Raw genomic sequence first — 24304 nt, forward strand, 5'->3', positions numbered from 1 at the left:
AAAATAGTCCGTCAATTGCACGCCTCATAAGCGAAGCGTTGAGGTGGGTACTACTGTCACTTCGCGCAAAACATCTGATTTTTCAAACTTAAAATGTCTTTATGTATCATACATTGCACTTGTAAGATAATACATACACACACATATTAAGAAAAAACACTATTTTTAACGTTCATGATATTTTTGATGTCATTTTTGTTATTTAAACTAGTTAAAAAACAGTTTAAAAAAGTTCTGTCTTGGACGTCCGTGTGTCTGTATGTGCGGATCCTTTTTCTTGTTAACACGATAGCGACCGAAATACTTTACTAATCGAGTCTTTTTTTTTCTCTTACGCTTGAGTATGCTCAGGAATAGAACCCTTTCATTTTTCAGGGTCTGATTCGATGTGGTTTAATTGTTATTAAATAAACAAAAATAATAATTAATAAATATTTATTAAAAAAAAATTATGAGGCGTGCACTTTTGGATTTTCCAAATTATTTCTAGTATATTGTGTATGTACCTATTAGGTACTCGGTTGGGTTAGAAGAACCTCACTATTTAGTACTTCTTGAAAATAAAATTAATTCTTGAAAAAATACAAAAATCATTTACGTAATAGTGAAAAGTAGGTAACGCTTTCTTTTTTAATTTTCCACAGGTAACGTAATAACTGAATGCACTTTATAGTTAAAAACGGAAATAGCTAGAACGCTCTCGAATCACTCATTTCCGCCTGAAAAGTCCGCCATTTTAATAATTAATAAAATAGGCTTTTAGCCTCGTGTTCGGAGTTCAAACATTTACTTTGATGTTCCCGTTATGGGCGCTTTGAAATTTTTTTATTTTATTTGAAATAAGTGCACTTTTGTGATTGCTTGCGAATTGAGTGAAATTTATACTTTTTAACTGAGGTTGAAAATTGTAAATTTATGGCATATAGCAAAATATTATCATACTTTTGATGGCATGGTTATAGTCCTAGGCGTATGAGAAATGTAGTTTGTCAGTTTGTTCTGCGATTGATGAACCCAAGATAAACTTTTTTAGATGTTGTATTTTCTTCTTGAAATAAAAAGTTGGATGCGTATTGCATACATTAGGTACTTTTCCGAATAATTCCCTTAAAACACCTCATGAATATGAATTATTATTGCAAAGATAAATGTAACAAATCTCAATTTACCGGAACTACATTGGGAAAGTAACACAGTTGGCAACTTGCCAAGTGTTAGAAAAGCCTGATGGATTGCTTATTCTGAGTATTGTATGTATAGTTAGTTATGCAAGTTCTATGTTTTTTTGATCTATTCAAGGACTGTGACTACTCATTATATAAAAATAAGTTTGTTTGATGAGAAATGCAAAACAACAGGGACGTGATTGCAAGTAAAGTTAGCATATTTGAATTCCATACGATCAAACATAGGTACGTCAAAATTTGTTCAGGCTTTCATGGTATATCAACATACACAATACTAACAGATACATTCACACTACATTTGCTCAATAAAGTAGTGTCATGTTTTCAAATTTATAACCAATACTAGCGGTCCGCCCCGGCTTCGCCCGTGGTACCTACATGTTTAAACTATCCTATCTCTCAAGTTGTATCGAACTGCACATGGTCTGCGAATTTTATTATAATCGGTTAAGTGGTTTAGGAGTCCATTGAGGACAAACATTGTGACACGAGATTTATATATATTAAGATTGTACGAAAAAAATTCTCAAAACATAATACTCCATTTTTCAGTAGTATTACAACGTTATTCGACTCTGAAAACGTTACAGTCCCTAGAGGTGCTAACGCAATTTGGCCCTTTCCTTTCACCTTTTATTTACATCTTTTCTCTATGACGCCAAATTAACTATATTGTCCTTTGAAGAAATGAAATTGTCAGACACTACTTGAAATGGATATTATGAAAGGGAAAAATGTAAGTTTTTTTGCTGATATGTTTCACGAGTAATATTTTTTTATTTGCTCGACGAATTTATGCCGCGACAATGTAATAGATATAAATTTATGTAGGTACAGTTAGAAGTATATGAAGACTTTTGATTTAGAATGTATTCAAAATTTAAATGCTTTAAAAAAAATATGTAGATATATCAGTAAAAAAATAACAGACAAAACAATTACACGCATTTTTCTTACTTGGACTGATTTTAAATCAAACTTTGTCAAATTGAGTTAAGTACTAAAAAGTAAAATAAAAGTAAGATTATTAAAATTATGTTTCTTTAAATTAGCGAGCCCGAGGGTAACGGAATATCAAATTTGGATTTCAATATCGAATAATGCTCTAATTTATTCTCTTGTCGTGTCAATTTTAGAGTACAGCTTTAAATTGAATTATTTCTTTGCAATCTAAAACCTTTATATTTTAATATTAGTGTTGGAAATATGCTTTACTAGGTATGCCCCGCGGTATTACGCGCATTGCTCCGTTCCTATTGGTCTAAGCGTGATGATATATAGCCTTCCTCCACAAATGGACTATTGAAGAGTGAAATAAATGCACTGGATCGTATCTCAGCAAGAAAGAAGGTCAAATATCGACCCCGAAGCATATTTTCATACCCAAATATGAACTTGTTTCAAATCTTATAAATTCTCGCAAATATCCCACAGAAAGCCGACAAACGGTGGCAATATATTCTGACCATTAACATAAAATTGAATTTACTAGATTCTTTACTCGCGTTGGTGCCATTATAAAAAGGAGTTTTATGCTCCCCGAAGGTACTGTTTGGTAATATTAAAGTGTGGGCTTCATAAATTACGTTGGTTCTTTATTTTTTAATTTAAATGCTTGAGTAAATTGAGATTGTAATAAGGTATTGAAGTCTATTAGAGGTGAAGAGAAAATTTGAGCTGTGATTGGCTGACTTGCAGCAGGGAAGCATAAAATGTTAGTATTTATTCTTTTGTCGTTTAAACATCGTAAATATGCATTTCGTTTGTTGGAAATCCACGCTGTTTCGTAAACGTCCCAACCAGCAAAGATGTCCTATAACAATAACTTACATCACTAAAAAGCTTTTTAAATGACGTATAACAGTGTCGCGGTGACAAGCTTGTTGTATAATAGCGTTTAATGAGATGATTTTGCTCTATAATCATACACAGCAAATTTGTCCCATAACAAGGTGATGTAAACGTTTATATCACTATTTTATACGGCGTTTATAGAGCAGCTCTTATCCAGATTTTGGTACAGCAATAACAGGACGATATTATCACATAACAGCGCTGGTGGTCTCTTTTTTACAGCAAATTAGTGCAATAAACGATTCTAGGGTAACCTTTATAGTCCCATGCCTATAGAGGCGTAAAAAAATCTACAATAGGACAATTTAGTGTTGTAATGGTTTTCCTTATTACTATTATAGCACTGTGAATCTTCATGGTTGCTGAAACTCCATAATACAGCAATTAGGTGATATATCCGAGTTTTATATCACTTCTTTGTAACCTAATTGAATTATATTAGTGTTTTTCTGCCCATTATAACGCAGTGGTTTAATAGCTGAGTGGTCAGAGTTATAGGACTGATTTACTGTATAAAAGAGTCAATAACTCTGTTATGTAACAAAAACGGCGTATTAATGTAGTAAAATGCGACACTTACGAGAGATATACGGCCTATAAGAGAGTTTCTTTCACTTTAAAACAACAAAAACCTGCCATATTGTCAGCACCGTCTCGTAAATAAATGAAGGGTTCTATTTAATAATCATGGATTGAATGAATTTAAAAAAATCGCAGCTTCAGTAACGATTGACACCAGACAAATTCAAGGTGAGGCTTCGAATACGGACAATGATTCCGTACAATCTGTTACATCCTATGAACAAAACCAAGTTAACAGCCATCATGTGGTTTGTGATAATTCAGAATCAGACCATTCAGACACTAGTGTTTTGCTTGACACTTCGGGATCGGAATCTAAAAATCGGAATTTACACTAGAAAATACAAAATAAAACATGTTATGGGTTTTCTATTTACATCAGGGAACCCTACTAATTTAATCCAGTATATGGCATAACAGTTGTCAAAACTACGTTCGTTTGCGGACGTATAATAGCCACGGAGTTGCTATTTGGCATCCTATACAGCAATTTGGTGTAAAATTAGTTTTTTAATTACTTAAAACTCAATAATTCGAGGGGGGCATGAAAAAAACAGCTTAATTATGCATATAATCTATCAGTAAAATTTCATTCACAAGTCAGTTTATGTACAGGGTGTCCCGTGGCAGATTTTGGATTTCTTGATTAAATTAAAGAAGGTTATGCTTTTAAAATATACATATATTTGTTATAAAAAGAAAGACGAGACATGCGGATTTTACTTTTTGAAGATCACTCCGTCCAAATGTTTTCCATCGCGACGTACACACTCGCGGATTCTTTCTAGAGTATTCTGAGCGACGCGCTGTAATACTGACCGAGGAATAGCGTTCATTTCTCGCACGATATTTTCTTTTAAATCCGATAGATTCGTCGGGTTACTTTCGTAAACTTTTCCTTTTAAATACCCCCATAGAAAAAAATCTAATGGGGTAAGATCTGGCGATCTGGGTGGCCATGAGATATCTCCAAATCGGCTTATTAATTTTCCGGGGAATTCTTCGCGAAGGAGACTCATGGTGGTTCTTGCAGTATGCGGCGTGGCGCCATCTTGTTGAAACCACGTGTGCGAGCTGTTCGATGGATGTTCTCTCAGTTTAGGAATAAAATATTCGCGAATCATGCGGCGGTAGACATCACCATCAACAGTAACAGTTACTCCACGAGAATTTTCAAAGAAAAACGGTCCAATAATTCCATTGACAGACAGAGCTGCCCAAACAGTTACTTTTGGGCTATTCAATGGTTGTTGGTGTTTTAATCGCGGGTTTTGTCCTCTTGGCGCCCAATAGCGGCAGTTTTGTTTATTAACAAAGCCATTCAAATGAAAATGAGCTTCATCACTAAACCAAATTGTGTTAACAGTTCGGAATCGGCTCAACATGTTTTCACAAAACTCTTTGCGTACTCTGTAGTCATTTGGTTTAAGTTCCTGCACCAATTGGATCTTGAAAGGGTGGAGTTTAATATCCAAGCTTAAAATACGGTGCAGCGTGGTTTTTGGAAGCCGCAAACTTGACGCTCTCTTCCGCACGGACTGGCGGGGATTTTCTTGCACGCTGCTTGCAACTCGTTCAATGTTCTGTGCAGTCCTCGATGTTCGGCTAGGACCTGGGCGTGGCTCGTTAGCTGTCGAACCCGTTGCACGGAACTTCTGGATCCACGTCCTAATCAAACTTTCACTTGGTGCTTCACTTAAACGACGAATTTTGTACTGAGAACAAAATTTCCGTCGAGCAACAGTACACGATTTGTTAGATGCAAAATACGCTTCGACTGCGAAAGCGCGGTGCGCGCCAGTCCACTGCGACATCGTGACTGACCAATCCGCACTAGTGCCGCGCCTAAATGTCACCCCACCCCGGTCCCCCGCGCAACCGTTGCAAAAATATTCGAATTTTAAATCCTAAATCTGCCACGGGACACCCTGTATCTAACATAATTAACAGTGTAACAAAAATTAATATTCGACACCACGATGATGGTTCCTATAGTCATTTACTCGTATTATCAATTGGTACACGATTTACCATTTTGTATTATAATTATAGCGTCGCAGTGACTTGTACATCGCAACTTCGTGCTACAAAAGATTTGCGGTTACTCTTAAAACACAACTTCGCGCTGTAACAGCATCGCGGTTCCTTTTATATCACTACTTCGCTCTATAACAGCATCGCGATTCTATAAGTGTACTCTTCTATAGGTCCAATTGGCATCTGAGTTGCTGCTACAGCAACACAATACCACCAAATAGCTTTATAAATGCGCCACTTTGGGGTTTATACAACGTTCTTATCACCCTTATAGAACTACCAATTAGCACCTCTGAAACGTTCTTATCCCTTCTATAGAGCAACGATTTGCTGGTTGGGGTAGGTTTGATGAAGATAGAAGCAGTCGTCATAAGGCTATTTTAGGATGAGTGTCAGCATACAATTTTGTAGTTAAGAATTTTGTAATTTCACTCTTATCGTAATTCTTTTTATTAGCTTCATCTGTATGTTTGTATGTAACCGTCTCCTTATACGCGATTTTGACAGACAGATAATTCAACTTTTTACACTTGTCAAGGATCAACGAAAATACAATAATTTCATGAGTTTAAGCGTGTTTTTATTAGTTTTTCAAACTATATCAATAATTATTTATTAGTGTACTCGTTTGCAAAGAGCAGCTAATTACAAGCTGTCGCATAAAGTTGATACTAAATATCAATGTTGAAGAGGGAAAAAATCCATCAAATTACATTGAAAGCCAAGAGCACAACAATAAAGACGTTTATTGCCCGTGTTTATATTTCTGTACAGTGGGAAGTGATCCCGCAGAGGATATAAATAATGAATTTATCGAGCTCCGACATTTGGGCCTTGCTAGAATATTTATACACTACATTCCGTGGGGTGTCCCTTGAGGTTTGGTACCTTTGTTTTGGAGAAATTAATACCAATAAAGGTTACGATTTGTTTGACTTCCTAAAGCTGGATGATTTTATATAACTAGCTTTTAGCGTTTCCAAAGGAAAACCCGCATAGTTCCCGTTCCCGTGGGATTTCCGGATAAAACCTATCCTATGTGTTAATCCAAGTTACCCTCTATATTTGTGCTTAATTTCATTATAATCGGTTCAGTAAATTATGCGTGAAAACCATACATACATACAAACCTTTCCTCTTTATAATATTAGTATAGATGGTAAGATGTTTTTTGGTGAATTTCTATTTTTACAATGGTTTTATGAGGATACTAGATAATTGTTCTAAGTACCTATGACCAAGTTCGTTTTGTTCTTTTAAATGTTTCAAATATTTTTTTATACTTTACAGTTTACAGTATTATCTACTAGATTTCCGCCCCGCGGCTTCGCCCGCGTTTGCAAAGGAAAACCCGCATAGTTCCCGTTCCCGTGGGATTTCCGGGATAAAAACTTCCCTATGTGTTAATCCAAGTTACCCTCTATATGTGTGCTAAATTTCATTGTAATCGGTTCAGTAGTTTTTACGTGAAAGAGTAACAAACATCCATACATCCATACATCCTTACAAACGCCTTTATAATATTTATTAGATCTTACCTTTTCAACCTGTTCCTTTCAGAAATCTCCAACATCTCTGTTATTTATTTTCTTTTTGTTTCGTTCGTAGAACTGAAAATAGGTTCTTTATTGTGGTTTAAAATAAAGATTGAATCATACATACACACTTCCTTATATAAGTAGGAAATTCTACGAAATTAATATCCAACTTACGGCGTTAAATATTCAACACGATCATATCATTCGTTTAGAATAGAGCAGTTTTATTATATTACTAGCTTACCGCCAACCGCTTGTCTAAAACCTAATAAATTATATACTAAAACCTTCCTCTTGAATCACTCTATCTATTAAAAAAAACCGCATCAAAATCCGTTGCGTAGTTGTAAAGATTTAAGCATACAAAGGGACATAGGGACACGGAAAGCGACTTTGTTTTATACTATGTAGTGATCCGCATGAAAGTTGCTGATAAATATCCCTGGAGTGTTTATTTGAAAGGTTATTTAGGCGATTATGGAAATAAATATAAAGGAAATTATTGGATAGTTGGAAAATACTTTGATTTTATAATGTAACTAGCGTTCCGCCCCGGCTTCGCCCGTGGTACCTACATGTTTAAACTATCCTATCTCTCAAGTTGGATTGAACTGCACATGGTTTGCGAATTTTATTATAATCGGTTAAGTGGTTTAGGAGTCCATTGAGGACAAACATTGTGACACGAGATTTATATATATATTATATAAAATTTACAGTGGGAACAAGGCGATGTATTAAGTTCCACAAATAAATAAAATATGGAATGTGAACACAAACTATCCAGCCCCCCTAGACAAGTGGCTTTCTATTAGCGTAAAGTTCAATAGAATAGATTATGAATGTATGAGATTGACGTACCTAATCAATCGTCGTCGTCGTCGTAATCAAACGTCAATCTCATACATTCATAATCTATTCTATTGAACTTTACGCTAATAGAAAGCCACTTGTCTAGGGGGGCAGTGCTGCCCTAACTTATGTAATTTTTACGATAGCCCAATAATCCTGATATAAATGACATCAATGGGTCAAAAAATAGCTAAGGTATTGAAAAATTTTTTTCCCCATTAAACAACCTCTACTAGGTAAAATATGCTAGAAAAATAGAACCTCGTCTCTGACCTACAGCCTGCAGCGAATTTTGAGGACAAACATTTGCCAATGTTGACCATAGATTATATAATGAACTGACCTTCATTGGAAGCTTTTGCGGGAAAGATAAGCAAATATTTATTTTTACTATGTATGAAACATAGCTTTTACAAACGTTTCTAATTTGATTTGTCCTTTACGTTACCTTTACTATAACCAAAATTTCTTTTTAGGTACACACGACAGTTGTAGACAGATAACAAAATGTTCTAATATTAAAATGTTTAAAAAAACAAAAAAAAAGAATCATTTTAACATCAATAAAAAATATCCTTTCTAAAAAATTACATCCAAATCCAAGTGAGGAGATAATAATATTTAGCTGTTTGTCATGCCGATAGATTATGACCGGAAAAAAGGCTTATCTGGCTAAAACTAGTTAAAACATGTTTATTTCTATATAATTACTAGTCTCTACAGTTAACAAGTCGTAAATAAACAGTTAAAGTTGAGGTCAATTTTGTACAAAGTTACTAATTATTATACACTAGCTGTGCTCCGCAGTTTCACCCGCATTGCTCCGCTCCTGTTGGTCTTAGCATGATAATAATATAGCGTATAGCCTTCCTCGATAAATGGGCTATCTAACACCGAAAGAATTTTTCAAATCGGACCCGTAGTTCCTGAGATTAGCGCGTTCAAACAAACTCTTCAGCTTTATAATATTAGTATAGATTTTTATAGCTTGTTCAAATTTGAATTAAAACCTTTTATTTAATTTCGACTGCAATTTTTAATTTTTTTTATTAGCGGCGGTGTTAATGACCCTGAATATGTCAGATGAATAGAGTTTTGCTAGAAAAATATTATTTCAAGAAAATTGTATTTTTTAGTGTAATTGTCTGTTTATAAAATAGTTATATTGTGAATTAATTAAATATTTTATAGTAAGTACAAGGACCTCTGTTAGTTCTTTAGTTTGTCACGAGAATTGGTTTTGGAAATTATTTCAATAATGGAGTATTATTTGATCTTAGACAAAATACGTGTTGTCGAAATTTATTCAGTAGTTGTGCACTAAAACGGAAAATACATACATAAGGCCTTTCACATGTAAATTATTACTAGAGAAACGTACTACATGGTGATATCTACACTAATATAATAATATTATAAAGAGGAAAACTTTGTTTGTTTGTTTGTTTGTTTGTTTGATTGTAATGAATAGGCTCATAAACTACTGGACCGATTTTAAAAATTCTTTCACCATTCGAAAGCTACATTATCCACGAGTAACATAGGCTAGGTTTTATCCCGGAAATCCCACGGGAACGGGAACTATGCGGGTTTTTCTTTGAAAACGCGGTCGAAGCCGCAGGCGGAAAGCTAGTGTAAAATATTACTACATACAAAACGGATCTAGAAAGAAAATCAACAATATACATACATATAAAAATGTCTCTCTGGATGTTAATCACAATAATATACAAGAGAGATCTTCAGTAATTCAAGTGCGTACTTACTTTGAAGGTAAATCTGTTATGATTTGAATTAAGTGACGTTTAAGTAGCTGTTTATTGAGAGCTTTTAAGCTTTTGTTTTATGATCGGTTTCCATCTTGGATATTATTGAAGTGAAACTTCTTTATCGGGGTTGGAAAAAAATTTAGTGTAACATTTTTTCGTTGCGCGTGACTTTTTTCCGTTACGCGCCATCTTTTTCTTATCCCTACCATGCGTGATTCGACGTATTTCTGTAAATTTGCATATAGTAAATAATTTTTTGAAAAATAAGGTCATAAAGAAGTTTCACTTCTTACGTGTGTACACGCACACATTTTTTTTGTATGTCAACGTAGTATTTATAAAATGGTGATGACTTTTATGGAAAATGTCGTCGAGTAAATTTTTTTATTGTGTCGTAAGTCGTTACGAACCTCGTACCGCTTCATGAATTTTATTCATAATATTTTTGTATCTCTAATTCAGTTATTCTGTATTAATATTCCTTATTACTCCCCTTAATAAGGTTAATAAAGAATCTTAAAATCTGCCCTTGAATTATATAAAATTACTGGCGGTTCGCCCCGGCTTCGCCCGTGGTACATGTTACGTTTTCTCTACATAAGAACCATCCTCGTACTTCAAGGAATATAATAAAAAAAGAATTATCGAAATCGGTTCAGCCGTTCTCGAGTTATGCGCTTACCAACACATTTTGCGATTCATTTTTATATATAAGAGAAGATTATGTAGCCTGTATCTACGCAATAATTTAACTACTTTCAAAGATAATCACCAACTTAAAATTTCACAACAATAACTTAAACATTGCAACACTTAACAATAACTTGCCAATCATAAAGTATTTCATAAATCCCAAACACTTTTAATTAAAGACGGTATCACGGTGACCCCTTACAACATGCGCCTACGCACGGCCCATAGGTCATACAGGGTGTTGCAATCGCAAACTAATTTGAGCGTCCAATTAAATTGGTAAAAACAATGTTGTAGGTCATTGATGCAAATAGCATAGGTTGTGAACCTTTGGTATTGTATGATTTGATATTTATTTTATTCTTTAATGGTGAGATGCTGTTGCGTCACTTGCGTGGTATAATATGATATTGTCGTATCCCACTATGTTTTTTAAACTACAAGTATATATATAAGTATGTTAAAGCGTGGTTGTATTACGTAATTAAATACTGATATAATATTTCTTAGACATCTTTACTCGACCAAAGTCAAGACAAGAATGACTTTTAAAATATAATTTTATCTTTAAATTAAACGCGCTAACATATATATATATACAACTAAAATGTTAATACGATTGTTTATATGACATGGTGATCATACTAGCTATCACGAAGGGAGAGAGGGATAAAATTAAAAAAAAATCGGTGAGCATTGGATGGCTTATAAATCATTTCAAAGAAAGTTTATTTCAATGACAAAACAATAAGCGTATGAACATTATCACTATTAATTTGATACATAAAAGTTACTGTCTATACTATTGATAATTTATATCCTTCAGACAAAGCAAGGCTTGAATACTAGTTAAATAAGTGCCGTTCAATTTCCATAATACCCATTGAAATGAACGTGCTTCGAATAAATTGGAGTTCAGATGCTGTGCATCCATTAATATAAATCAATTAAATATAAATGGAACACTGGAATCATATTTTACTAGCTTTAAACGCGCGGCTTTGCTCGCAAGCACCTAATATAATTTTGCCGCAGTAATATCGTTCAATATATCAACCTCTATGCTTTTTGTTTTATCGAAAAAATTTCTATAAATAAATATATTATATTGAAAATCGTCGCGTTTAATAATTTGCACATATTATAATAAACAATAAACTTGATTTATTAGATAATAAAATGGTATTAAAAGGTTGTTTACATCTGAACTACATACACACTCCCACACTACGATATTAACTAACATCACAGCGTGTCACAGCTAACATATTCACACCAAAGAGAATAGATTACAAGGAACATGAATATATGGTTTCAAATCAATCATAAAAATATCTAGAACTAGCGGTCCGCCCCGGCTTCGCCCGTGGTACATGTTTACGTTTTCTCTACATAAGAACCATCCTCGTACTTCAAGGAATATAATAAAAAAAGAATTATCGAAATCGGTTCAGCCGTTCTCGAGTTATGCGCTTACCAACACATTTTGCGATTCATTTTTATATAATACTAGCGGTCCGCCCCGGCTTCGCCCGTGGTACATATTTACGTTTTCTCTACATAAAAACCATCCTCGTACTTAAAGGAATATAATAAAAAAAGAATTATCGAAATCGGTTCAGCCGTTCTCGAGTTATGCGCTTACCAACACATTTTGCGATTCATTTTTATATATAAGATATAAAGATATAAGAAGAAGATGTTATGAAAGCTTAATAATTTTTAAGTTTAGAAATCAATAATTTATGAACAGTTTATAGAATTTGTTGTGTTGTTGATGTGATGACAAACAAATAAACATACACCACAAAAACATACGTCGGGATAAATCATGAATAAATCGGTTTTAACATCTGTTTAATAATCTTGTTTCTAAACATAGACAATACTTAATTTATCTTCTTATATATAAAAATGAATCGCAAAATGTGTTGGTAAGCGCATAACTCGAGAACGGCTGAACCGATTTCGATAATTCTTTTTTTATTATATTCCTTGAAGTACGAGGATGGTTCTTATGTAGAGAAAACGTAAACATGTACCACGGGCGAAGCCGGGGCGGACCGCTACTTTTTTGATAAAATTAAGATTATGACTATAAGTCCCGGTTTTATTTAAAAATTTACGTGCTAGAACAACAGTATTCAATGCCGATGAAAACTGATATTCATCCCTTTTGTTTTCTACGTCTAGATAAAAAAATACTACTAACCACAATTGCTATTATCTACACTAACCGCATTACCATTGATTGTCCTACAAGGTAACATCCTGTATAAAAGCCGCAATGATTATAACACTCTCTATACTGTCGAGGGTGTACAAACTTTGTAACACCCTGTACATGGTCAATGAAACCACAAGGACATCCTGTATATTGTTGATAAACCGCAATAATTGTTACACCCTGTATAGCGATCAAGTGCTATCCCGTTTCCCGTGGGGTATAACTGCTTTGTTCTAGTCACGATTCTGAACTGTACCTATATGGGGAATTTGTATTATGTATTTACTTACTTTAGGTATATCCTATGGCCCTTTAGATGAACCCCGTAAAATCTTAATATATATGTATAAATCTCGTGTCACAATGTTTGTCCTCAATGGACTCCTAAACCACTTAACCGATTATAATAAAATTCGCATAGGTACCATGTGCAGTTCAATCCAACTTGAGAGATAGGATAGTTTAAACATGTAGGTACCACGGGCGAAGCCGGGGCGGACCACTAGTAATATTATAAAGAGTATAAAAATGAAGATACCTATATGTATCTATAATAAGAAGTTGTGCTTTGAATCAGTGTAAAGATGAAGCTCAAAAACAATCATATTTCAAAAATGCATCGCCGGAAAACTGAGTTCTTGAGTGGCACGGATTATATTTTATTTTGTTTGTTGTCTGGTTCAAGCCGCGTGGCTAGGTCTTCTACATATAATAAATGCCATCTCTATTGACCAGATAATATGAAAATACCGCATGGAAAGTTGTAACAAGTTTTTCGACACGCTACAGATTCTGAAAAAAAAAAATGGAAATGCCCGTCATTTATAACCACACAATTAAGAGGAATATGACGAGACTTTTAAAAATGCAACGCAGTTAACGCCATATTAATGTCGTTATTATTTTTCTTCAAATATTATCAAGATCCGATATAGCTGCATTCTTAGAAATTAACACTCACAAGAAACTCGATTACAGAAATCGCCGATCAATTGATATGAATTCTCGAAGCATTCCCAACGTTTTATACGTTGGCGCCATGTTTTATACACTGGTTCTATTCCCATGGTTTTCCCATTATTACGTACATAGGATATTGCATCCTATATCAAGGCGCGTAAGGCTTAAAATCGTCTATGTTCTTTTAATATATTGATTGCAATAATGTTCCAGTTTACACTATTGTGCGGTATTGTCTGATCTATCGTTTTATTCGCGTTTGATCATAAATTGTTGTTTCGAAAGTTCTAGAAGTTATTAGTAATTTCCTGTTCAAATTACCTTTTTATTAGTAGGTTAAAACGGCTAACGATTTGGTTAAATTTAAGCTAACATTTACATGACATATAAAGCATGACGCTTTTGTTTTTCCTATAACCTAGACTAAAGTTGTTTCCAAAATCCTGCCTAAAATCTATAGTAGTACTAAGGGCTCTTTCAATTTATGCGTTTCGTATCGGACCGCTGCCGCACGTTTTCCGTGCCGCTAGTTATAACCCGCTGCCGTGCCGTTGCAGTACGGTAGCAGTCCGTTACCAAACGCTTAAATTGAAAGCGTATCTGACTGCCGTGCGTTTGTATGCTAGTGCTGTTTTAAATTTATAGTTTGGTTTTTAAGTTGGCAACTCTGTTAGTCAATTTCAATTTCAACTGCCCGTCCGTATAATTACCACGACTGACTTATACATTATAACCTCAAAACGCGCGTATTTCTATACTTGAGTACCCGTAGAAATGTAAGATGATTGAATTAGATTAGACCAAAAAATTAATTTTTAGAGCACGAATATTCTCTGTCAAATGACAAATCATACCGATATATCGATATTTTGTAATAAAAATATCAATATCGATATTGATATATTTTCAAAAAACATCGATACGATATATATCGATACTTTATTGCATTTCCGACATCCCTATGGGACTTGCGACGTTGCCGTCCTGCTGTCGAGCGTTCGCGGTACGGACGCCGCGCTGTTGCCGCACCGTGCATTTTGTATGAAAACAAACGACCGGCCGTGCGCCGTACGACAAACGCACCGCTTCGGCACTGTAGCGGTCCGATACGAAACGCATAAATTGAAAGAGCCCTAATACTTCTATACTAATATTATAAAGAGGAAAGGTTTGTTATGTATGTATGTATGGTTTTCACGCATAAACTACTGGACCAATTTTGATGAAATTTGGCACAGACAATCTTTAGATTCTGAGAATGAACATAGGCTACCTTTTATTGCGAAATATGTACCACGGGCGAAGCCGGGGCGGACCGCTAGTACTTAATATAAGAAATTTTTAGGTATCAATAGAGAAGTCTTTAAGTGTTTTGTATTTCATTAATTTAATAAAAATAAAATATAGAATTACTTCTGATTAGTTGCTGAAAGAGAAAATATTTAACTTTTGAAATAGGTCAAAATTTGTTGAACGCTCTACATAAACTTTGTTAATATTTTTATAATTGGTCACCATTTAATATTTTGCTTGCATTTTAAATTGTTTACTTTATAAAATGTTTACAGTAAAAATATTCATTTTAGCTACAGCTTTTGCAGGGAATTAAATGCGATTTTCAGAGCTAAAGTGCAAAAGTAAATTACATCGGAAACGTTAGAAAAATGCAGTTCCTACGATTAGTGGGATTGGAGCGATCCTTAATGATTCTTTGTTCTATCGTATCAGAATTCCCATTTGGGATTAACGTTTGGTGCATTTTATTAGCTGAAAACAAAAAAAAAATCTTTTCGCTACGCTAATGTTTGGCTAAAAATATTTTTTCCCTTTTACACAATTCAAGTTAGAAACAATACCTCAATGCAGCTATGAAATTCTGACTTGAATGAGATGTTTTATGCATTGTCAAATTATACAATCATTGCAGGCTGTTTTTTCAAATAAATTTTCGCTACGTTTTCTCTTTTTACATGTCTATAATCAAAGAAAAAAAGGCACTCAATTGAAGATTATATTGACACTCTATCTATTTGAATATGAATTTCAGCCACCTAAAAAATGTATAACTGTTTAAATACAGTTTATATTAGTAGTTTTTATTTGGCAATATGATTTAATAACATCAGTAATTTAACTTTTAGCATTACCCGCTAAACCAACGCAACGTCACAACTTCAATTGCAATTTGTCGAATAAACGCTGCATTCTACAGAATAGTGGTGATTTAGAAAATGGCGTTTATTTTCTGCATTTGCCACACACCAGGGGATAGACGTTGGGAACATTTTCATGCAGCTTCCTGGATAACTGTATTGGAACTTAACGAGCATTTTATATATTTTTATGAAGGATACGTATTTATAGCGCGGGAAAGTTGTAGAATCGTTTTTTGTTGTAGATCAAACAGAAATATGATGTGGCATTACAGATTAAAACAAGTAGTTAAATAAAATAATGTTTTTATTTACAACAGAACAAGCAAAGGGGCAATGCGGACCTGATATTTAGTGGTCTCCATCACCCCTACACAGAATATAAAACAGTTGGTTTTACGTGTTTTTTGATCTCAGGTTACCATTTGGATTTGAATAATTTTTCGTACTCATCAATCATTTGGTTCATCCTTTCATGAGTCACACAAAGAATCTTTTCTGCTAGTAATACTCTATTAGTTTGTAGGTACTTACTCCCTATTTCGTAAATTTATTCAATTATAAAAAATTAATAAGAAAAGCGCTACTCTCAATTTATATATTTAAACGAAAAATTATCTAGCTCTAAAAAGCTAATTCAAGCTTTTAGTCTCTTTCTGTGGAAATGTTCGTTAAGTGCAGTTTCGATTGATTGAAGGACAAACTCTTGAAAGTTTAGGGATTGGATAAATGCCAAGGCGACTGCCATTTGTATCGTGGATATAGTGACATTTAGATACACACAATAAGCCTATTGTTTTTTTTTTAATAAGAACTCACGTGCGCATACACACTTCTATAAATAATTAGATATTGTTTTATTAATAATGAACTAAATAAATATTACCTTGTGTCTGTATATTAGATACAGGTATATGTAGTTTTACATATACATAATATTATATACCTACACTAGTTTAGAAGAGCATTGTTGAAAGATTCTTGAAAGTTGAAGTTGGTAGGAATTTAACATTTTTTATGCTTATGACATCCAAGAGCGTGTGCGGGTTCGATTCCCGGCGATCAATTTTACCATAAAGAATATCGTCCTGAATTAATTTAATAATACCATCTAAGTATTTAATTTGAATTCATTTTAAGATAAAAATCGCTTCTTACTGAAATATCATCTTCAGATCTAACAAATTGATAACTTCTTTAAGTTTACGAAAGTAACAAAATAAACCACAAAAGAAAATTCGAATAAATTTCTAATAAAATTTCTCTTTTCAGATATCATCCTGGATCTCACAATGGACTCTGAAAGGTAAGTAACGCGAAAATATAATAGGTGTTAAATTTTAGAGCGTTTCCCACGGGACTTAATTCAGTGACCGAATACTTTCAGACCGTTTGGTTTGAGCCAATTTATCAAGTGATATTCAAAATTTTATTGTATCGTACTTATATTTTTAATTCTTCTTTAATATACATATATAAATCTCGTGTCACAATGTTTGTCCTCAATGGACTCCTAAACCACTTAACCGATTATAATAAAATTCGCACACCATATTGTGCAGTTCGATCCAACTTGAGAGATAGGATAGTTTAAACATGTAGGTACCACGGGCGAAGCCGGGGCGGACCGCTAGTTTGTAGGTAAAACAAATTTTACAGTTATGTAATATTATTTATTAATTTTTTTTGACGACGATTTTTTCGACGCACGCTTTTATAATTTGTAATTAAGAAAACAATGTACATATATTAAAGAAATACTAAAAATTGGTACAGTAAAAGTTCCTTATTCGCGGGCAATAGGTTCCGTAAATGTGCCGCGAATAGAGAAACCGTGAATATGGAATGGTAATTTGTATGGGGTTATAGGGGATACGTTCCTAGGCGAAATAAGAAAGCAAATACATAAAGAAATCAGTTTTATTGAAATTTTTGACCATATATATTTACTAATTACCACTTAATTAGGTATTCTCTTCAGGTTTAGGCAATGGCTTAGCAGTTTTTACTCGTTTTTTAGTCGACATTATAAATTCGTAGTTGTAGTTCAGGCGTTTTCTAAGGATAACAATTGATTTTTATTTAGGTAAATACATATATGTATGTACCGATGTACCGATTCGATACGCGAATAAAGAATTTTGGGCCGCGAATATAGAAATTAGGTCGCATTTTTTCCACCCGCGAATAGTGAAAACGCGAATGAAGGAAGCGCGAATAAGGAACTTTTACTGTATTTAAAATGGTTAAATTCCTCCAAATTGCTAAAAGCCTTTTGAATATGTATTTTTCAGCCATTAAATGGAAGGATAATTCAAGGAAAAAGCCAATTAGAAATAAATCAAGACATTTAAAACTCAGTATCGGATTTAAAAGTATTAAAAAAGATTTATTAAACCCTAATATAATATTGTTTAGATTTCCGACCGCAGCTTCGCCCGTATAGTCAAAGAAAAAATAGCGTGTGGGCAGTGGGCACACGAGTCAGAAGTGAAACTTCTTTGCCAAGATTCAAAGATACCAAAATCGTTGCCTTACTTCGTTACGTGACGGTATTGCCATGACGTGACCTTGAACTTGACCATTTTGCTCTCAACGCGCCTAGAGAAACTTTACTTCAAAACCCGTATAATTCCTGTTCACGTGGGACTCACTATCATTGTACAAAATTTCACTTTAATCGGTTTAGTGGTTAAGGCGTGAATGAGAGATAGACAGACAGATAGATACACAGAGACTTTTGACTTTATAATGTGAGTCGGCAGGTGTAGACATAAAATTATACCTAGTCTGACTGAGAAGCTAATAATAGGCTTCTATAAAGCCTATGTAGTTATAATAATCTACTCTAGATTATTATAACTACATAGGCTTATAATGATTTCATAATTCATTCCATTTTTCTGCAATAGTCCTACATTGGCCGCGGACTGCCCAGGGCTGTATCTCTATAGTGCAGTCATGGGCAGGCTGCGGCTGGTGTCCCACAACACATTAAATTCTCTAAAGGGCCTCTGCGTGTTGGACCTGTGTCCCCACGTAAGCCTTCCAAAGGACCGGGTATCTTCCTTCTGGTGGTACCCGTGTATTATGGAGAGAGACATAATAATAAGCATAATAAGCATTTGATCGTTATCATTTAAAAGACGAGAATATTTTTTGGTAATATTTTTGAAGATTTCAGTGTGTTTATTTAAAATTTTACGTATCGAGATACCTAATTTGTAGGTAGGCGTTTTTCAACTAGTTACAAGAAATAAAAAAAATTGTACCTACCTATTTAGTTATTTTTTGTGTTTAGCTAAAAAAATATGGATACCTGATGATATCGGAAGGCATCATAAAAATATAAATATGTACATTCTTATTCGATTTTTTATTAAACGCATTAATTAGACTTCAATATGTTTCCAAAATTAAATAAAATTAAATTTTATGAGAATTTTCGGTAAAAAACAATATTTGTCGGGTCAACTAGTAAGAAATAAATAAAACTTACTTCACAAAAATATGCCACAGACCGTTCCAGAATCCATTATTTTCGAGCTACATTGACAAGTCAAATACAGGATAAAATAAATAGAAAACATGTCAAGTGCGACTTGGACTTGCGACACTAACGGTTCTGTACACATATATAAGATAAGGAGCAACTGCAAAAAAATCACACATCCAATTTATGACCGCGCCAACCGTTGATTAACTTCGAGTCTTTATTATTTGTTGCTACACATAACACAACAGACATACATCGTCTCTGATAATTTTAACTGCAACTTAGCACTTACCACCAGGTGACGCGTCTGCTCTGTTGCCCCCTATTGCATAAAAAAAAAAACTATCACGGTACATGATACGATACATGATACAGCCTGGTGACAGACAGTCTCAGTAATAACCATGAGACATTGCTGTCTGTCCGTCACGGACAATAATAAAAAACACACAAGCGGGTTCTATTGGGTTCCGCTTTCGCTACAGAACCCTAAAAAACCAGCCAAGTGCGAGTCGGACTCGCGCACGAAGGGTTCCGTACTATGGGGACCCCCCTTAATATTTTACTTTTTTAATTTTTAGTATTTGTTGTTAAAGCGGCAACGGAAATACATCATTTGTGAAAATTTCAGCTTATGGGCTTTCAGCTGGGTACGGAACCCTAAAAAAATCAGTATTTGTTTCTTGTAATGGAAATGTACAGCCTTGACCTACAACCAGTCTGTGCAGACAGTGTGACGAGATCTCGTAAATCCCTTGTTTGTCTATTATTAATGGATGCTGGATTTGTTTTTTTCATGTAACAATTTTTTTTTCTCGGTTGGCTTGCTGAGACAGAATAGTTACAAAGTTATTTATATGGTTAAAAATAAATGAAAAGCATACTGCAAAATTATACCTTTTTCAGCAATTTAACATTGAATTTTGCAGAAAAATATTTTATAAACAATAGAGTGCAAATTTTGTCCGTTCCACTTACTAATTATTAATTATTCGCATGGTAATTTTCTTTGACCATGCGGACAAAGCCGTGAGCGGAAAGCTTGTAAAGCATAAACACAGCATTAGCCTCACTTTCCCCGCAGGTGTAGGAAGACTCACACTTGTTCTACTCCCACATTTCAAATGTAATAATAAATATTTGTATGTATAAGAGGCGACTACATTACATAATTTATCAACTCAGAATTACTCAAAAAAAGATCATTACTACCAGATTTGAGTATTTTACTTACAGGATAGTCTTGGTAATTTTGAAATCATATATTATTAGTCTAATTCAGATTTCCAGACTATTATTAAAAACAAGCGGTCCGCCCCGGCTTCACCCGTTGTACACGTTTACGTTTTCTCTCCATAAGAAACATCCTCGTACTTCAAACAATAAAATAATAATAATAGTTAAAAAAAACTAAAAAACACGCTTTTTATAGAAACCGAACTAAAAAAATGGAATAATTTTATCAAATTAGTGTATTGTCATCGGTCGGTCCTCAATAAATCTACAAAGTTTGAACGAAATCTCCGTTTAAAGTGGGTCAAAATCGCGCCCAAAGAAGTCGGTTACAAACAAACAAACATACAGGTGAAGCTAATATAAAGCGTGTAAAAAAGAATTCGGTTCAGCTGTTTTCGAGTTATGCGCTTACGATACATTTTGCAATTGATTTTTGTATTATAGATATATTGAATGACCTACATATCAGACCTTATCATCAAGGAAAGAAACTTCAAACTTGATATTAAATGAAATACACAATATTAATTTCATTTTAATTATAAGTCTTTGCGAATACCTTCACTGCAAGAACAAACTCAAACTTTGCCTCTGTTGAGTTAAATTGTTCGTGCTAAAGCGCTGCTTGAGAGTTGATTAAAGCATCATTTCAAATTAAATGTATTCTTTGTTACCGTGAGACGCCTTCGCTTCGCTTCGCAGAACTAAAGAAGTTAGTTATAATAGATCTTATGTTTTGTGCATTCGTAATAGTTCAAGTGGTCACCCCATATCTTTTTATAATTCAGAACTACTATCAAATATGCTCAAAAACTGTGCATACTCAAATAGTCAGGTTTTCCAAATTATCGAGAAGTTACTTTACTTTATATTTTTCATATATGCTCAAAAACTGAGAAATACATACGATTTCAGTCTGCCTCTTTACAACGTACTTTTTAGCCGATAATGACTGTATATTTTTGTAATTGCAGAAGTTACCTGTGCCACGTAAATTGATCTCGTTATCGCAAAATAGGTGATCAGTTTTCCGTGTCGTAATTAAGCCGGGAATAACGGGAACTAAAATTGATCGGACATTCCTGACTACTACATCATATAATTTGCTATTCCACAATTTTTATAATCAATATTATAAAATTATTATAATTACTGCATCATAAATTCAGATTTTACGTCATCTGTAGAAAAGTATTGCAGCTTATACGTAGTGGTATATGATCGTTACCGTAAGATCGTTTACTAATATAATATTAGCTTTTCAAACTTGGTTTTTACTACCAAAATAAGCACACGAACTAATTTGCTAAAACTAGTTTAATTTAAGCTCTGTTTTGATTGTTTCAACTTTTTACAGCCGTGAAGCTGAACGCTGCACTTTATTGAATGTTTATTAAAGAGTACATCAAGCGAAAATTTACCCACGTTTGTATGTGTATGACTAGTTTTTTGCCCATGGTTTTACTGATGCACTTCATGTTTTCACGCAACATCTATTTCCTATACAATTCTTCATCCACTATTTCATCTTCTTAATTTTGAAGTGAAGCTTCTTTAGGCGCGGTAAGAGTAAAATTGCAAGGTCGCGTCATGGCAATACCGTCGCATAATGGAGTAAGGCGACGATTTTGCTATCTTTGATTCTTGCCAAAGAAGTTTCACTTCTGACACACTCTTTTTTGTATCACAGTAGGTCTATGCTCTCTCGAAACCACTGGTTATCCGTTATCTATAAATTAAAATTTATACAAATCCGTGTAGCCATTGTGAAAACGTAACAAAAACTATAATATACTAGTTGGTATGTGTACTATTAATAATTCCGATATTAATTAATAAAGAAAGAAAGAAAAAAGAAAATACATTTAATCCAGCACACAAAAATACAAGGCAAAAACAACAAAATAACTTACAATGAACAAAAACAATTAAATAAAAATTACAATTTATAAAAGAGGTAAGTAGGTATGTATGGTCACGTTTGTACAAGTATAAAAAAAAAAAAAACATAGGTATTATATTATGTGGTTGACTATAGTATGTGTGCTGGACAGGGATACCACTCAGCAAATCTGTGGCTTAATAGCCGCAGCACTGATTTTCAGTGGTTCCCATATCGCAACCGACGATAGTATCTTGCATTGTATTTATTACTGACTACATTTTTGGAGCATAAATTTCAAGTTTAGTATAAATTTTACCAGCATCTAGTCTATTATGTACCTCCCTATTGTCTTCGGATAATCACTCTATAATAATTTGATCATACTGCTATACGATGGCTCATCATAGAATCATCAAAGGATTTTGAACGTTAATACCCAGTTTCAAGCTAGATTTTCGATTAACTCAACAATATTAAACCATAGACTAAACCACAACAAACAACAGATTCCCCAGATAACAAAAGCTAACGTCAAACATTCGAGCGCTGTAGACTTTAAATTCTAATGAAGCCATTACAAAATGCAGCGCTTTCGAAACCGAATTAATTTCGCGTACAAATTGTGAAGCGCAGATTTCGCTTGAAATACATGAAATTTCGCATTGTACGTAAATACAACGTTCATTGGTTTTGAGAGTTGTACGGTCAGCAGAAAAACGATTTGCTTTTTAATTAATGTTCGCTTGCATTTGTTTGTTTATTCGTGGAGATTGTTAATTTTGCTAGCATATTTGAGGGAATGTTGGTTTTATTTTTGTTTTCGAAGCAGTAATGGTAAAATGAGTTTATGTGTGAGGGAATGTGTCTGTCCGCGCTTTGTACGAATGGTCAGTATATATTTTTCGCCACCTTGGGACCAGTTAAAGTTAATTAGAATATATTGTAATACCTTAAATTTGTATATTATTAAGAACGAAACAATGTGTTTTGCAGTTTTTCTTATTTATTCAAACAGTGTGTATAAATTTTTTATCTTTTAATTAGAATGTTATCTGCTGACCGTACAATAATGCAAATTAGAAATATTTGAAGTAAATCAAGAGGACACTCTCGGAATAGTAATGCGACTGAAAGTAGCCATGACAGTTTTATTCGTTCGTTAATGTATTACTTCGGAATTGATTGTTTCTTTCAACTTAAAATAAATTCAAGTAAAAAATTGTACGTGTTTAAATATAATTTTATTTAAAAACCTGATTAATTTATTTTTGAAGTAAAACTTCTTTAGGCGCGACTAGGGAGTAACTCAGATTTTTTTTCTGACGGAAGTAACGCTGTGTAGTTTCCGCCATTTAAAAATAATAATTCTGATTGGTTGTAAGTATATGTCATATAGGTACTACACGCTTCTTGACTTATACGCCAGCTAGTGGCAAATATCATAATCAATTAGGATTATTTATTTTCAAATTTTCAAACGGATCAATTGTGAATAGCAAAGTGAATGAAAAATTCAACAGTTTTAAAAACATTATTTTAAATTGCAAAATTTTTTGAAAATCTCTAAATATACTTGTTTATTTATTACTTTTAAAATAAGTAAATTAAAAATAAATTTTCTGACAATTGCGACATTTTATAATATTCAATAACAAGGTTATATTGACATGTGCGTTTTACTTCAATCGCGCGTAAAGGTTACACGCACACACTTTTTTTTGTAGAAAAAGGTTTCTACAAAAATCTTTGTAATTTTTCCTGACTGTTGTAATTAATACTTTGTATATTTTTTCTTTGGTTAAGTTTGTTATTTTGTAGGATCGATAGAATAAATA

At 33.6% G+C, this 24304-nt stretch overlaps 1 protein-coding gene and 1 long non-coding RNA gene across 3 annotated transcripts in view; both read left to right on the forward strand.

The window, feature by feature from the left end:
• The window catches only part of LOC149489406 (uncharacterized), a 220810-nt gene that overhangs the window by 178557 nt on the left and 17949 nt on the right, over window positions 1-24304 (forward strand). The window contains exon 1 of one of the 2 annotated variants that reach the window (XR_016318146.1): window positions 10117-10141. The exons of the other annotated variant lie outside the window; for it this stretch is intronic. This is a non-coding gene — a long non-coding RNA (uncharacterized LOC149489406). Of the gene's footprint in view, window positions 1-10116; window positions 10142-24304 lie in introns of those variants that run through there. 2 annotated transcript variants of the gene reach the window in all.
• The window catches only part of LOC149489415 (uncharacterized), a 110146-nt gene that overhangs the window by 67893 nt on the left and 17949 nt on the right, over window positions 1-24304 (forward strand). The window contains exon 2 of the mRNA XM_089713645.1: window positions 17125-17158. Within this exon, the coding sequence (XP_089569771.1) occupies window positions 17145-17158 (14 nt within the window). The 5' untranslated portion in view covers window positions 17125-17144. The remainder of the gene's footprint in view (window positions 1-17124; window positions 17159-24304) is intronic.

Source organism: Colias philodice, chromosome 3 (assembly GCF_061535455.1).
Source record: "Colias philodice isolate Cphi_HAF_F1 chromosome 3, ilColPhil1 Martin Lab GWU primary, whole genome shotgun sequence".
In the NCBI taxonomy this organism is placed as follows: domain Eukaryota; kingdom Metazoa; phylum Arthropoda; class Insecta; order Lepidoptera; family Pieridae; genus Colias; species Colias philodice.